Here is a 16032-nt window from a genome sequence, read left to right as displayed (position 1 = left end):
AATTTGTTCGAGGACCTTGTTTGTAAGTAAAAATGGTCATATGTCGAGCAAGATTTTCCCATAAGAATACATTATAATTACATTAATTCGTTCCACAGCCTGAAAACCTACACTAGATCCTTAATAAATGCTGCTGGTACTATTGCAAATAGCAATTACGTAGAGCAAAACAAATAAAGTATGAAAAAAATCGGAATAATAATAGTAATAATAATAATAATACAGTACTAGACTCTTTTGGGCTTCCATATACAGTAATGCAATGTGGTTGTGTGATGCTATATTTCAATAAGCGCCATAGCGTTACCTTGTGGACAATAATACCCATTGCATCTGTCGTCCTTTATTGGCAAAATCAATTCATGAATGTGACTGACTTACAGTCATACAGTATATTGTGATGGAAAAAATATAATGCTTTATTTCTTAAAAACGTTACATATAAAGGTACATTTTGCTTTTGCCTAAGTCAAAAATAGGGCGCCTGTACCACTTCCCCTTTGACACAAATTCAACACAGAAAAATGAGGGTCTTACTAGTTTCGACAGGAAATAACCTTCCTATAGACATGCAGTTGCACTTCTTGCTGTGACGCTGATGATGCAGATGGCTGCTTCAATTATTGTCTCCCTGTTCTTGTTTTGCTGCAGTTTTACCTCAACAGGTATAGAACTTCGACACTTTTATCATATTTGATATCACATTGTCTTTCCTTTAGGCTTTTGAAAAGGGAATGATAGTTAATATTACTTACTTTTTTATTTGCTACTTTTACGGAAATATTCTTCCACGGTCGTTATGTCAAAAAATGTAACACGATTATCTTAAATGTGAATTAGATCTGTTTTTTGTTTCCTTTTCGTGGTTTTGTGTGTGTGTGTGTGTGTGTGCGTGTGTGTGTGTGTGTGTGCGTGTGTGTGTGTGTGTGTGTGCATTTTTTGTAATCTCACTATAAAATCCAAATCAACTTTAAATATGACAAGTGTAAACCAAACAACATGTTTTTGATGATATATGTTAAGTGGAAAAAGAGAAAAAATCACAATGAAGTGAGGCAAACCAAAAAAATGTCCAGGTTGACTCAGTGGAACAAAAAGAAAGTGACTATCTTTTCAGATACAGTACAAATCATTCGGTAGGAGTGAAAAACTTCTCAATTTTAAAACAATCCAGACAATGGAAATTAATTTTCCTTATTTCTTTTGTTCCATAGAAGCCAAAGATACTTGTGAAGCTTACGCACCTGTCGGCGGGAGTTTTGTTGTACCTCTGCAACACAAACTGCAAACATTAGACAATCTGAGATGGAAGCACAACAAGACCAAGATCTTTCATCGACTTTCAAATGAGACTCGTTCAGGGAAGCCAGATGATATTAATAGAAATGGTTCTCTAAGGCTGACAAACCTGAAGAGAAGCAGTGAAGGCCTCTACATCCCTGAGGTTTTTAATACAAATGGGGAACCTTTACTGAATGGAAAAGGCCTATATTTGTGTATCTTGGGTACGTATTAACTACATGTTTCCACTTTCTTAATGACTTTTGACTTTGCTTTAGGTTTAAAACCTCCTAATGTAGGTACATATGCATGAATTTTGTCGTTAAGAGTCATGCATATTACACAAGTATTTTTTTTAACCCACCCCACATCAAATTAGTTTGAGTTTGAATTTTAAGAATAATTATTTAAGTATTTAGATATGATTTTTTATTTTATTTAATTAGTGTATACTCAGTATGTTTGATTAACAGAATTAATGGTTAAAGCAAACAACTGAATCATACAATTATTTTTCTGGTGTTTAAAAAAAAAAATCTACATTTCCAAGCATTCCAATAAATGTCCCTTAATGGGTTGATTTATTTGTTGTTATTTTTCTCTTCGGTTACTTCTGTTTATCAGTAGCTTTGAAGTGTTAGTATTGATCTTGTGTATCTGATCAGATCCTGTTCCAAAGCCTGGATTGCAAATTGAATGTGTCTTGCCCAATGTGAAATTCACGTGCATTCCTGGTAAGGTAAGGGCAAACACACCTTTTTCTCATTGTAGCCAAAATACATATAAGGTGATAGGACCCATATTACCAATATATTACCTTATAAAAAGCAATTGTATTGACTGCATTTGTTCCATAATGGCAAGTGAAAAACACAAGGGTAGTTTTTTTTTTCTTTTTACAATTATGGAATTAAGTTTTATTAATTTGTCACTGGCAACCAGTTCAGGGTGTCCCCTGCCTACTGCCCGTAGTTAGCTGGGATAGGCTCCGGCACCTCCGCGACCCTCGTGAGGAAAAGCGGCATGGAAAATGAATGAATGAATGAATAATTTGTCACGATTCTAAATTTTTCAACTGGATACTGAATTTTTTTTTTTTTTTTTTTAACTCCAACTAGGTAACTTTTCAACCATTATAAAATATTTTCATAACATTTGTGACGATATGTCTTTGATATCTTGAGGGGGTCTGTATCGCTTTCACCCGCACTAATTAACTTTGAGGAGGGTGGCAGGAACACAAAAAACTACAAGTATGCTGACTTCTTTATGGCATACGTCACTTCTCCTTTCCCAATCCATTATAAACATAGGCCCGGCTTTCACTTGCTGCCATGAACACAACCCCCCCCCCCCCCCCCCTTGTCAGTGCTGACAAGTTAGGATGGGGGGGGGGGGGGGGCAGGGGGAATACAGTACAAAATCGAATGTTTCTTATTACCAACATTGTCATGCTATTGTTTAGCACCAACTGGTTTTATGGCTTCATTACTATTCATCTTTCACACAGCCGCTGGAAACAGAAATGTTGTTTAATCCACCTGCAGGCGACCGGGAGATCATGATTTTACGACACTGTGCGATGGTCCTCATGGGAAATGCAGTCTTCCTAAAGGCAAAACATTACCGCTTTTGTCCACCGGTGTCGCTAAACTCGACCAAAACTGAAAAGTTACCTAGTGTTGCTTTAATGATTTGTTTTAATTTATTTACAAGGAAAATAGAAATATATTCTTCATGAGACTTTAATCGCTAAGATAATTAGGAAAGTCTCCGGTTCAATACTGAACAACGGAATGAACATTTTAAAACGCTCAAGCGAATGTTTACACCACAACATCATTGATTTCCTCATTTCGCTATCATCAAATACTGATTTAACTTCAGACAGATCATTCAAAGAAAGAAAAGAAAGTCGCATCATAACCAGTGATCAAAAGCTGATTCTGAACAAAAGTTGAGTGCACTGTAACGTATATTTAGTCAATGACCTGTACACACAGCAGTATACATTTGATTACTTTTTTGGGACATTTTAGGGGAAGCTCAGCTTCCCTTGCAGTCTTAGAGCAATCGCATTTCTGTAAACTCATATTAACATGAATAAAATTAAAGTTGTCATGTTGGGATTTTGGAAACAAAACTGTTACATGACTATTCATTTGTTTATTTATTTTTTAAAGAACTCTGAACTACTCTAGATATCTTTCTGACCCACAGACAGCTTATGACACTCTGGAGTGGTTTCAGAATGATAAGCCTTTGTCCGAGGAAAATGAGAAGACTGTACTGCGAGTTGCCAGTGAGGTGCCACATTATTCATTCAAATGCAAAATTTCCAATCGAGTCAGTTCCATGAACAGTGAAAGCTTGATACAAAATTGCATGGGCTCAAGTGAGTGTTATCCAAATTGCAAGATTGTTCTTGTTACATCTCCTGGTGCTGCTTTAAAATTTTCCTGTCTCTCTGTGCCATCATTAAAGGTGAATCCATCTTCCCCAAAGAACTATTTGGCCTAGATTTTAGGATCATGGCAAGCATCCTTGCTAGCTTGGGAGGTAAATTTGCTTCAGTGGTTAATTTTATAATATCTAAAACATGGCTTTAAAATGTATGTTTCTTTTTGTCCTTATCAGGCCTGGCTCTGTTGTTGATCATTATCCTATTCGTTTGCTGTATTCGAGCCATAAAAGAAAAACAAAAACAAGTTAAAGGTAAGGTAACGCATACGGCTTAAAGTGCACTAAATTGGTTTTGTTATAATTTTTTCCATAATTCTGAATTGCATATTATAAGCTTTGTACAACAAATTGTTAAGTGCCCAGAATGTTATTTTTCAAGCTATTGTAGTTCGTCCTTTTTCTGTTGTTTTGCAAAATCTCACTTCTCATTAATATGTTATTAAAACACTGCTTTGTCTTTTCATATTTGAATGCGCTGACAACAAAATCACACAAAAATTATCAAGGAAAGTCAAATGTGTCAACGCATGGAGGTCTCCTCGAAATAGAGTCCCTTGTTCTGATTGGAGTGGGTGTGTAGGTGGGATGCTCGTGGGTGGGGGCAAAGTGTGTGGTGTAGTGACCTGATGCCTCGCAAAGAGTATTGCACGAGACCACATACACATATACATTTAAATACTGCATGATTTATATCTTGTCTTCTCGAGTGAGCTCAGTTTCAAACTCTGGAAGTGGCAGACTCCAGATGGCATGTCTCAGTGCTCAGCACTCCCAATATTATTGGGCATGGACAGGTGCTTGCACAATAAGGCATTGTGTGATGTCACACCATGACTAAGTTCAATGCCTGCCATTTGCAGAGAGAATGCACTTAAAAAAAACAATCGCAATCACTTAATAACTACATAGATAACACATTTCAACCAGGGGACACTCTTATTATACATGAAACAGTATTAAATGCTGGAACATGATTTTAATGCCTCTTTAATGCATATATACTGTATATATAGAGAGAGTATTATACAGTACAATAAAATATGAAATATTTGAAACATTCATTTATTTTGATTAAATTTGAACAGAGGAGGAGGAGCTTCGCTTGGGATGGACCAATTCTGAAGGACAACACCAACACCGTCATCAACCACCCAAACGACATCACCATTGTCATGGTCAAACTGGACCCCGGCAACACCGCAGCAGACAGCACAGAGAGCCAAGGTATCAAAGAAGCAAACCTCAGGCCAGACCCAGAAGTGACACACAGGTCAGTGTAAAGATACATAAGTCGAAAGTAACTCTGGTTCTCATATTTAAAAGTGAACAACCACAAATTTGCCTTAAGGACTCTCAAGCAATGGGCCCAGACAAGCATGCTCCTCCTTGTCCTAAGCCCAGGAAAACAGCGATTCCAGCACAAAGAATGTGACGACATGATAATGCATCACCTTCAAATACAGTATCGTCCTGACGATCATCATCTTGCAGTATTGAGGTTCCCCAATTTAACTACACTATCTCCATAGTCACACAAACCTATTCAAATGCCTTTGGAAGAGGATTAGGGCCAGTGAAGAAAATAAATGCTTGGTCAGACTAACTTTAAAGTCAGTATTCTGAGAATAAAGTCAGAATTCTCCTTTTAAAAGTGAGAATCCTGCCAACTAGTTTTTGTTCTTCTTCAATGGCACTAACCCTCTTCTTAATGCCAGTTTTCCATGACAAAAACAATCAGAACCAGAACAAAAAACAATACAAACTTTTTCACAACATTAACGACCTATAACATGCGTAACCTACCAGTAATGTTTATTTTTATTATTATTATCTTCAAGAAGGAGACAATTTGTAAGCAGCTTTTGTACTGGATTAATCCTCTTTTTTTCCTTCTTTTTTACTCAATTGTTCTGATTTATGTAATGTTGTGGCTTTTTCTGATCACATTACTTTTTCTTATGGCTTGCATTTTACTATATTAAGTTTTAATATAAAAATACATCACAGTACCTTAAATCAATGTAAAGTTTTGTTGTATATCTGAAAATTAATAGGAATAAAATTTGTTTTATAACAGTTGGATCTTGAGGTTGTATTCATTCATTTAGAATAATTTGAATACACTTCTAATGTTAGAACATAAAAATGTAGACAGTAGTAGACAGATTTTTTTTTTTTTTTTTTTTTAATGCATGAGGTAAGCGGAATATTGGTAGAACTTGACAAGTCTTTCGAGCTGCTGCAGCTCTCAGCTCAACACAAAGCAGGTGCATTACATTTTTTGCAGAGATGTGGTTTTCAGTATGTTTGACAGGGCTGAGCTACTGCAGAGTGGAAAGTTTTATGGATGACTGCAGGCTGTTTTGTTACCCTGTTCATGATACCATACATTATATAGTCCACCAGTAATGTTTAAGGTTAATATGTCATCCCCTATTTATTTTTAGTTATGATAAAAAAGCTCTATGTATCATTAATGTCACTTTTAAGATCACAGCTAAATTATTCACGTCCTTGCTGAGGATTCAAAGTTAAAAACCTGCATTGGTTAATTGTGTCCACAAGATGGTAGTGTTATGTTAAATTGATATGCGGAATTTGGTGGCTGTTTTAAGCAACCTAATTCGTTACTGCATATTTGGTATTGTATATATATATTTGGTTATTATATGTATATAGTCAGTTAATTTATGACATTGGAGAATAAGAGATTCAGGGTTCTTTCACATCAATTTCCCATACACAAAGACTCACACTCTCACCACAAACACTTGACGCTTCTCTCTTCACATCCTTTTGGTCTCAGCCTTGAGCCTGAGGTTACACTGGCCGCACCTCTTCTTGCTGCTTGCAGAGTGACTTGGGCGTGGGCATGCTCTTTAACAGCGAAAAGTTCATCTGGTTAAAAAAACACAGAGGTTCAGTTTTGAAAACAAAAGCATAGCAATGCAAAAATAGAAGATACTGGCTCGAATCCAAATGGATGGATGTAAAATTGTTTCATTACCAAATTTCTATTCCCCAAAAACTATGAGAACATAATTAAATGGGCAAACACAATCCACAAACCCATCTCCTATTTTCTTTGTCAGGCACATTTTTTTTTTTTTTTTAAACCACACATTTCTCATTTGACACTCACTCAAATTTCCTTTAATTATTGTTACGTTTAATAATTAAAGCTATTTAGTTTGGTGAGGACACACTTGTTAGTTAGCAGGCTGTTACAAAGCTCTGCTATGTCTACTCTGTTTACCAATTATTTGTATTACATCATGTAAAACCATTTTGCACCAGTGACAACATTTTAGCCGCAGGATTTGGCACTTGATGTTGTTCATGTTTTTGTTTTTATGCATGCATTTGATTTGCATATTTGTACCCTTCTTAAAACCTGACGGTCACATGTATGGACTGTGGATTCAATGTTTGAGGAAAACAGAAATCGGTTTACCTGGGAACTTTTGTCAGTCTATACAAAGAACAATAGTTCGGATTTTAAGAGATTACTTTAAATGACGTCTAACCTATTTTGACTGGAAGAGGCTGTCAGAGATCGTCTGGTGCCATCAGTGGCACTGAAAGATGAATATTCACAGCCAGTCCTTCAAGTTTAAAGGAAGAAAAAAACAAGGTTTTGTATCTAAAGAATGACCTCCATGTATGAAATGGTTGTCAAAGAATCTAAATATGCAAATGAAATATTTCGCAGAACTATGATAATGATAATATTATGTTTTTAAACACAAAAAAAATTATACCGCTTGCGAGCGCAGGTATTGTGTGACAAACACATAAATGCAGATACATTTGAACAGGTAAAAGCAGCTAAGAAAATCGGCACCCATTCTTTATGGTTTCTGTACCTGTGCAATATGTATTTGTCTTTCCCCAATCTTAGTGTAGGACTCTAGCAAAGGCCGCTTGACTTCCATATTACAATAGGTTACCAATGCGTGACGGCTCAATGACGTCAATCTGAAATACTCACATTTGTCCATCCATCTATTTTCAATACTGCTTATCCTTGACTGGGTCGTGGGGTGCTGGAGCCTATCCCAGCTGACTGTGGACGAAAGGCGGGCTGCACCCAACACTAACATTCACACAGCCACTGTGTGGGAATCGATTCCATGCTGCCTGCGCCAAAGTCAGTTGAATGTACCACCACACAACCAGCGACACTACTCGCATTTGACTGGCTAAAAGACTACTGGCATTTAAAAATGTCTGACGACAGATATTTTGCCTACTTTCTAGAAATATTGGCATTTTTTGACATTATTCTCCACGATAAGTGAATGCCCCTTCCAACCGTCCAATATAAGTTAACACGTTAATATTGTGGTTTACATGGCCAAAAATGTGATGTACACATGTGTGGACACCTGGGCTATTTTAGGTGTATGGTTGTTTTTAGTTACTAAATTCACTTGCCCTATAAAGGGCATGTCCAAACTACTGCCTGTAAGCCAACAGTGGCCGACTGCCCAGTTTATACTGGCCCACGGCAAAATTATGAAAATATAATTTAATAAGGCCCGCAAAAGAAGTTTAAAGTCAGCCTACATTCTGTTGCACTTCTCATCTTTCACACTAGATAGAGCTAGTCACTTAAACAGTGCTTCTCCATTAGTTTAGGGGTCAAAAACTGCTAAATTTTTTTAGGAAACTGGAGAATTTAAATATTTGGTTTTACATGAATAAACTTATATTTTAAAAATTCAAAGTGATAAATTGAGCCATCTTGGTTGTGATTTTCTTGACTTTTTTTGCTGCTGCTGGACATTTTTGTCTTTGTTCTTCAATTTGTTTTAGTAGTGTAAATATAAATATATACAGTAGGCCTGCACAAACTATTGTGCGAACTTCGCCAACGCAATGTGCGCAAGCGCAATAGTACCATTGCAGGACGTGCGATTGTTTTGTGTTTTTTCACGTTAAACTTTTGTTTTTCTTCATAAAAGCAGCATTTGGGCAGAGACATGGCTTCGTGGATCCCCTTTTATATACACCTATCTTCATCATTCACAGATAAACCCCCTTAGCCTGGAATAAACGGTATCATATGAATACAAGGGATGTTCCGATCGCATATTTTTGCACCGGGTCCAGGTCACCTGATTTTCCCGATCCGATACCGTAAAAAAGTTGTTGTTTTTATTGCTTTGATGCTCACGCTGCCGAGAACAGCCTCTAATTTACTCAACGAATGAGTTGCCACAGCACACTTCAGATTGTGTACGAAGTTTGACGATGATTAACACATTTTTGCCTTAGCTCGTGGAGCTACCGAGACGTCTCTGGCCAGATCAAAGCTAAAAACCTGCCAATCATCGTTAACTAAGTGCCAAACGCCAGCTGCACTGGTGACCAAGTAAAATAGTTTGGTCGCACTGGATTTCAGGAGGGAGCATGAGAGGGTGTATGAGAAAGAAGCCGAAAAACTATAATTTTTAAATTAAAGCCCTGATCCTTTTCACCTGATTCAGATCCTCTGAAAAATGGCGCGATCGGCCCGATTTCCAATCATGTGATTGGATCTGGACATCTCTAATCATAGCGATTCAACCAAAGTCTTCCCAAACAGAGCTATTTAAGTCTGGTGAACATTCTTCTACTTTTAATATTGCAATATACAGTGCCTTGCAAAAGTATTCGGCCCCCTTGAACCTTGCAACCTTTCGCCACATTTCAGGCTTCAAACATAAAGATATAAAAATTTAATTTTTTGTCAAGAATCAACAACAAGTGGGACACAATCATGAAGTGGAACAAAATTTATTGGATAATTTAAATTTTTTTAACAAATAAAAAACTGAAAAGTGGGGCGTGCAATATTATTCGGCCCCCTTGCGTTAATACTTTGTAGCGCCACCTTTTGCTCCAATTACAGCTGCAAGTCGCTTGGGGTATGTTTCTATCAGTTTTGCACATTGAGAGACTGACATTCTTGCCCATTCTTCCTTGCAAAACAGCTCGAGCTCAGTGAGGTTGGATGGAGAGTGTTTGTGAACAGCAGTCTTCAGCTCTTTCCACAGATTCTCGATTGGACTCAGGTCTGGACTTTGACTTGGCCATTCTAACACCTGGATACGTTTATTTTTTAACCATTCCATTGTAGATTTGGCTTTATGTTTTGGATCATTGTCCTGTTGGAAGATAAATCTCCATCCCAGTCTCAGGTCTTGTGCAGATACCAACAGGTTTTCTTCCAGAATGTTCCTGTATTTGGCTGCATCCATCTTCCCGTCAATTTTAACCATCTTCCCTGTCCCTGCTGAAGAAAAGCAGGCCCAAACCATGATGCTGCCACCACCATGTTTGACAGTGGGGATGGTGTGTTCAGGGTGATGAGCTGTGTTGCTTTTACGCCAAACATATCGTTTTGCATTGTGGCCAAAAAGTTCAATTTTGGTTTCATCTGACCAGAGCACCTTCTTCCACATGTTTGGTGTGTCTCCCAGGTGGCTTGTGGCAAACTTTAAACGAGACTTTTTATGGATATCTTTGAGAAATGGCTTTCTTCTTGCCACTCTTCCATAAAGGCCAGATTTGTGCAGTGTACGACTGATTGTTGTCCTATGGACAGACTCTCCCACCTCAGCTGTAGATCTCTGCAGTTCATCCAGAGTGATCATGGGCCTCTTGGCTGCATCTCTGATCAGTTTTCTCCTTGTTTGAGAAGAAAGTTTGGAAGGACGGCCGGGTCTTGGTAGATTTGCAGTGGTCTGATGCTCCTTCCATTTCAATATGATGGCTTGCACAGTGCACCTTGAGATGTCTAAAGCTTGGGAAATCTTTTTGTATCCAAATCCGGCTTTAAACTTCTCCACAACAGTATCTCGGACCTGCCTGGTGTGTTCCTTGGTTTTCATAATGCTCTCTGCACTTTAAACAGAACCCTGAGACTATCACAGAGCAGGTGCATTTATACGGAGACTTGATTACACACAGGTGGATTCTATTTATCATCATCGGTCATTTAGGACAACATTGGATCATTCAGAGATCCTCACTGAACTTCTGGAGTGAGTTTGCTGCACTGAAAGTAAAGGGGCCGAATAATATTGCACGCCCCACTTTTCAGTTTTTTATTTGTTAAAAAAGTTTAAATTATCCAATAAATGTTGTTCCACTTCACGATTGTGTCCCACTTGTTGTTGATTCTTGACAAAAAAATTAAATTTCATATCTTTATGTTTGAAGCCTGAAATGTGGCGAAAGGTTGCAAGATTCAAGGGGGCCGAATACTTTTGCAAGGCACTGTATATTGCAATATATATCGCAATATATCGCAAACCCCCAAAGATTGACAATGTCAGTTTTTTCCAATATCGTTCACCCCTAGTATACAGTATATTGCAATGTCCTTATACCTCTGGATTATTTTGTTGATTGTATCCCTTAACTCTTTCACTGCCAGACAATTATTAAATCAATTTCAACTGGGAAGGCTGGCTTTGCGTAATCATACTGACCACTGACCAGCCCCCCATATAAAGTAGAATGGATGTCTACCACCGTCAATGAAAGCCAAGGAGTTCATACTTAAATAAATTAGTTGAGTTCAACTTAAAATAAAGACATTTCAAGAAACGGACTGTTTTTTTTTTTTACCCGATTCCAGTCCTCTATTTAACAAATGACAGTGAGGGGTTTTCAAATTGACCCTTGCATCCCTTTGAGTTTTCTGAAAGCAGCCTTCTGAGAAAAAAAATGGACACCACTGGATTGAGTGTCTGAAAAAGTTGAGTGTTTAATCAAGTTGAACTGATCTGAGAGTAAACACGAGAGGGCCACATTCGAGACAGGAGTATGAAAATAGAAAGGTGAATGATGACGTATGTTCAAAGAAGCCATGCACTAAAACCCACGTCTTGTCATGTTTGCTCATCGAGGAATCAGACATATGGGGACTTTAGACTTTGCCAATGAAGAAAAACACTTGGAGATCATGCTGTGTCGGCAATGTGTGTCACATAAAAGCTAATTAAACTAATATGTCATGCAGCATGAAAGCAGCGTGAGTGCGCTCCCTCTTTTTCTCCACACCCTCCCCGTCTTTCTTTCTCTCTCTCTCTCTCTCTCTCTCTTTCTCTCTCTCTCTCACCCTTCCTTCCCAACCCTCCCCTTTTCCTTCAAACCACCTAACTTCCGGCCACGCGCTCCCGTCTTCTACCTGCCTTTCGTGAATCAAATCCCGTGTACAGGTTACAGTCGCTCCCGTGTCCAAACACAACCTCCATGTTCGTCCAGAAGGTGTGGATTTATCGTCCTCATTGGAACCACGGCTGGCATATTGTTTGTGCAAAGGCTCCGCCCGGCGAACGGTGCTAAAGTGGCTGGCAGAGTTTCGTGAAGGGTCCGACAGCCGTGGTAGTCGGGGGACGGTGTTACCCCCCACACTGGACAAAGAAAGAAGGGGGGAGATAAGGGATTTAATTGCAAAATGGAACGAGAATTAATGGATAACTACCTCCTCTCGCTGCTTTGGGCGACGCTCATGTTCGGTAAGACGTTTTCTTGCTTGACTATTGATAGCTAATTAACTCGAGATACGCGCCACCGCACAATTCGAATCTTGTATCTTTTTTTTTTTTTTTAAGGACAAAATTAGTTTTGAAAATATACGTAGCAACTGACGAAGGTGAGACATTACGCCAAAGAGTTCAGAATATTCCAACTTCACCCAGCAATTTTAAATAAAGAAATAAATAGTTGACAGTTTCCCCTGATCTAAATACTGCTGGTATATTTTTGTCACCATCTTAACAGGTGGACTTAAAAATTGATATTACACAAAAGTATCAAATGATTTTCCTACAGTACAATGAAGTACCTGCTATGGAATTGAATTACTGTACTTAACTTGTCAGGATTCCTACATGCTATGTTAAGCACTCCGACCGGCCTGGTGTTGTTATGTTAGGTTGCCTTGGCAGCAGTTGGTTTGTTGGTAAATAGTTAACAAATGGAGTTTTATTTTTAAAGTTTTTTTTTTCTTTAAATAAGGAAAAAAAAAAAAAAAACTGGTATTGAACCTGCACTTCCATAGTGACATTTTGTTTTTAGACCCCCCGGGATCACTATGCAAGTAAGAGTATGGGGCCACCCTGCCCCAAGATAAAAAACAAAGCCTGACATAGTTGGGGACTTCATTAGAAGGATTTCCCCATCGCACTGTGTCATTGGTTTTCCTGTTGTGTTGTCTAGGAGTGGGAACCTCTTTATACCTCACGATACGATACGATTTGCGATACAAAGCTCACGATAACGATGATCTGACGATATGGCGATACAACGATTATCGATATATTGGTCAGGAAATCATTCTAGGATATTCTACAAACAACTAATAAACAGAAAAAACAACATTCTGTTGTGAATTGGAATGAGTTTATCGCAAGTACACATCCAATCCATTTGAACTGGGAGGGTGGCAGCGAATGAACGAATGTTCATTCGCTGCCATCTTCCCACTTCAAACGGATTGAACGTCTATGGCCGGTAGTGGCAGCCAATGCCAGGCAATGAGGTCATTTTGGGCCATTTAAGTTCATTTACCTGTTCATTTTCAGTTACTTCCTGTTGATTTTGGGGTATTTTATGGGTCTCTTCATGTGTATTTTGGGTTGCAGAACAAGAAATGACCTGGGAATCACCCAAATGAATAGGCAGTGACTCAAACTCAACAGAAAGTGACCTGTAAATGTCCTAAAATGAACAGCAACTGACCTGTAAATGCCCTGAAAATCGGACAGAATGACTGTGAATGCTCTGGTGTCAAATGAACGAACGTCTAAATGGATTGGGCATCGAACACCGTCAATGCAGCCTTAGAATTAACTGAGACACTATGGTGGAAAATTTTGTTAGCAACTTGTTGGTTCATTTTTGTTTTTTTTTTTTAGACATTGACACCTTTTCAAAACGATATCTCGATTCATGGCAGGAGCATATCGATAACCTTTTGGGATACAAAGTATCACGATATATCACCATTTCGATATTTTGTCACACGCCTAGTGTTGTCCCGACCCGATACTCAGTATTGGTGATCGATTCAGATATTTTTTGAGTATTGGATCTGGTCATGAGATCAGTGCCAATCCAGTATTCACAGGGGTTTTCAGCACAGTTGCATTTTTGTGTGGAACTACTTATGTTTAGAAAAAAAAATGATTGTTAAAAAAGCATTGTGTAACATTTTATTTTCTAAATTGAGCATTTTTCAATGAGGTACCAGAAGGGTTCGCTTAAAACAAAGACCTTTATTCGACATTCACGATCGATTCAAGCAACAAACTAAGCACCATCATTTTTTAAGATTTTCTTTTCTCTTAGCTATTTTTTTCTTTTGGGGGTTTATATACTTATTAATTTTTATAACCCGGTTGGCTGAGGTTTGCAGCAATACAGTTTACAACAGGGCCCGCTGTTGGCTACCAACCAGTGACTGTAAATAGTAAGGGGCCCTTGTGTTGCAAAGTCTAAAACAGTCCCTAGGTTCTGTATTTTCTAGGAAATTGCCTGGGACGACTGCCCTGTTTGCAACATCTCTTAGGACAAGCTTACCAAACCTGCAGGAAAGCACTTTTAATTTAACATTCAGTAAAAACTTTTACCTTACAAAAATACTGTTTAACTGTTGTCGCCCTGTCAGCTCTGTGAGTTGTACTTTTACAGTCTTCATTTTCACCTGAGTTGACCTGTTAGTTCTAGGTCTCAGCCTCTCTTGTTCAATCTTCCCTATGATTGGGGCACATTTACATTGTGTATCACCATGTGTCTACAGTATCATTTTCAGTTTATCCTTCAACTTTCGACTAAGGGGCCACGTGACTACTTAGTCATAAGGCAGATTTCCACCTAAGGGCCAAACACGATTAGGATACTGACATTACCATATGTTTAGTCATCAGAGCTGTATGTGTACGTGCATTTTTGTGTGTTTGAGGGAATTGGCTTAAATTAGGGTTGTGTCAGATGCTCAAATATTGCCAGTTTTCCTGTGGTACATATTGTGTGATTCTGCAAAACAGAAGGAGGGCACCTAATAGATGATAACCTCTTGAATTTCCTCTATTCACTTACTGTATTTATTTAAACAGATGGAATAGAAAGAAGCCATGCTTGGCAGCACCTTGAGTAGCATTAGAAGAATATGGTATACTTGTCAAGCAAACAGTTAAGAGGTGCATAGAAAGATAACAATGGACCTATCGCTAAATCGTGCCCCCAAATCAGAAAACTCTGACACCAACCGTAGAGTTGCATAGGAATGTGTGGTCGTTTCTTAACGCAATGTTTTTTTAACTTTAGATTTGCAAAATCCCATATCCCGATGGTTAAACGCTGTGCGTGGGGTACCTGTAATTCCAACACCAGGTACCCTGAAAGATTGGGGAGAGGAATTTTTGAGTACCTTTTTCAAATCTTAAAAAAAGCTTCCCTAATGCAAGCTATGGTTGGCTCTGTTGTCGACTACATAAACTACTGAATGTCTAGACAATCACCAAGGACACTTATGCTTGCTCAAATGTAAGTTAATGATTTATTTGTAAAAAATATATATATATATACAGTGGGGAGAACAAGTATTTGATACACTCTCAATGGGTTTTCCCATTGGCAGTGTATCAAATACTTGTTCTCCCCACTGTACATATATTTGATAGCATGTTTTATAACCGTAGACATAACTATTAACGTTAGTTTGATAATATTCGACTGCTTACTTGTTTACGATACGAGCCTGTAACTGCATAAATAGAATAAAATACAACTAATCTAAGATGTCAAGACCCCAGCACTGAAAGTCTTAAGTAAACACCACAAACTTTCTATATAGAAAGAGATATGTACTTACGTTTGGTCACGGACGCACACGGAAGAAAGTTGTCCTCACATACATCTTAGCATGTGGTTGCGGTCAGCTCAACTGCATCCTGCTCTCACCATTTATCTTAAGCATCTATTTATGCCGTATTCATGTCGCACATACTGGACTGTCTCAGAAAATTAGAATACACAATATTCTAATTTTCTGAGACAGTCCTGTATATTGTTCTATGTAAAGGACGTCAGCCAAGGTCGGCCCCCCACATTTTTACCACGCCAAATCTGGTCCCCTTTGCAAAAAGTTTGGACACCCCTGCTTTAAATGGTGGATTAATGTACAGGACTGTCTCAGAAAATTAGAATATTGTGTATTCTAATTTTCTGAGACAGTCCAGTATATGTTTATGATGTCAGTTGTTTATTTAGCACCTCTGGATAATATTG

General features: G+C 38.2%; 2 protein-coding genes across 2 annotated transcripts in view; both read left to right on the top strand.

Annotated features, from left to right (window-relative positions):
• The first annotated feature begins 584 nt into the window (after positions 1-584).
• LOC130906740 (T-cell surface antigen CD2-like) lies at positions 585-5789 on the top strand. The gene is made up of 8 exons (XM_057821336.1): positions 585-665; positions 1215-1505; positions 1947-2020; positions 3502-3676; positions 3766-3840; positions 3919-3996; positions 4830-5014; positions 5093-5789. The coding sequence occupies exons 1-8, from the start codon at positions 599-601 to the stop codon at positions 5174-5176; spliced, it is 1029 nt and encodes a 342-aa protein (XP_057677319.1). The 5' UTR covers positions 585-598; the 3' UTR covers positions 5177-5789.
• Positions 5790-11895: 6106 nt separating this feature from the next.
• The window catches only part of ptgfrnb (prostaglandin F2 receptor inhibitor b), a 74866-nt gene continuing 70729 nt past the window's right edge, over positions 11896-16032 (top strand). The window contains exon 1 of the mRNA XM_057829561.1: positions 11896-12257. Within this exon, the coding sequence (XP_057685544.1) occupies positions 12197-12257 (61 nt within the window). The 5' untranslated portion in view covers positions 11896-12196. The remainder of the gene's footprint in view (positions 12258-16032) is intronic.

The sequence above is a fragment of the Corythoichthys intestinalis genome, chromosome 2 (assembly GCF_030265065.1).
Source record: "Corythoichthys intestinalis isolate RoL2023-P3 chromosome 2, ASM3026506v1, whole genome shotgun sequence".
Classification (NCBI taxonomy): Eukaryota; Metazoa; Chordata; class Actinopteri; order Syngnathiformes; family Syngnathidae; genus Corythoichthys; species Corythoichthys intestinalis.
Note: the sequence above shows the minus strand (reverse complement) of the source record. Positions and strands in the feature narration are given on the sequence as shown.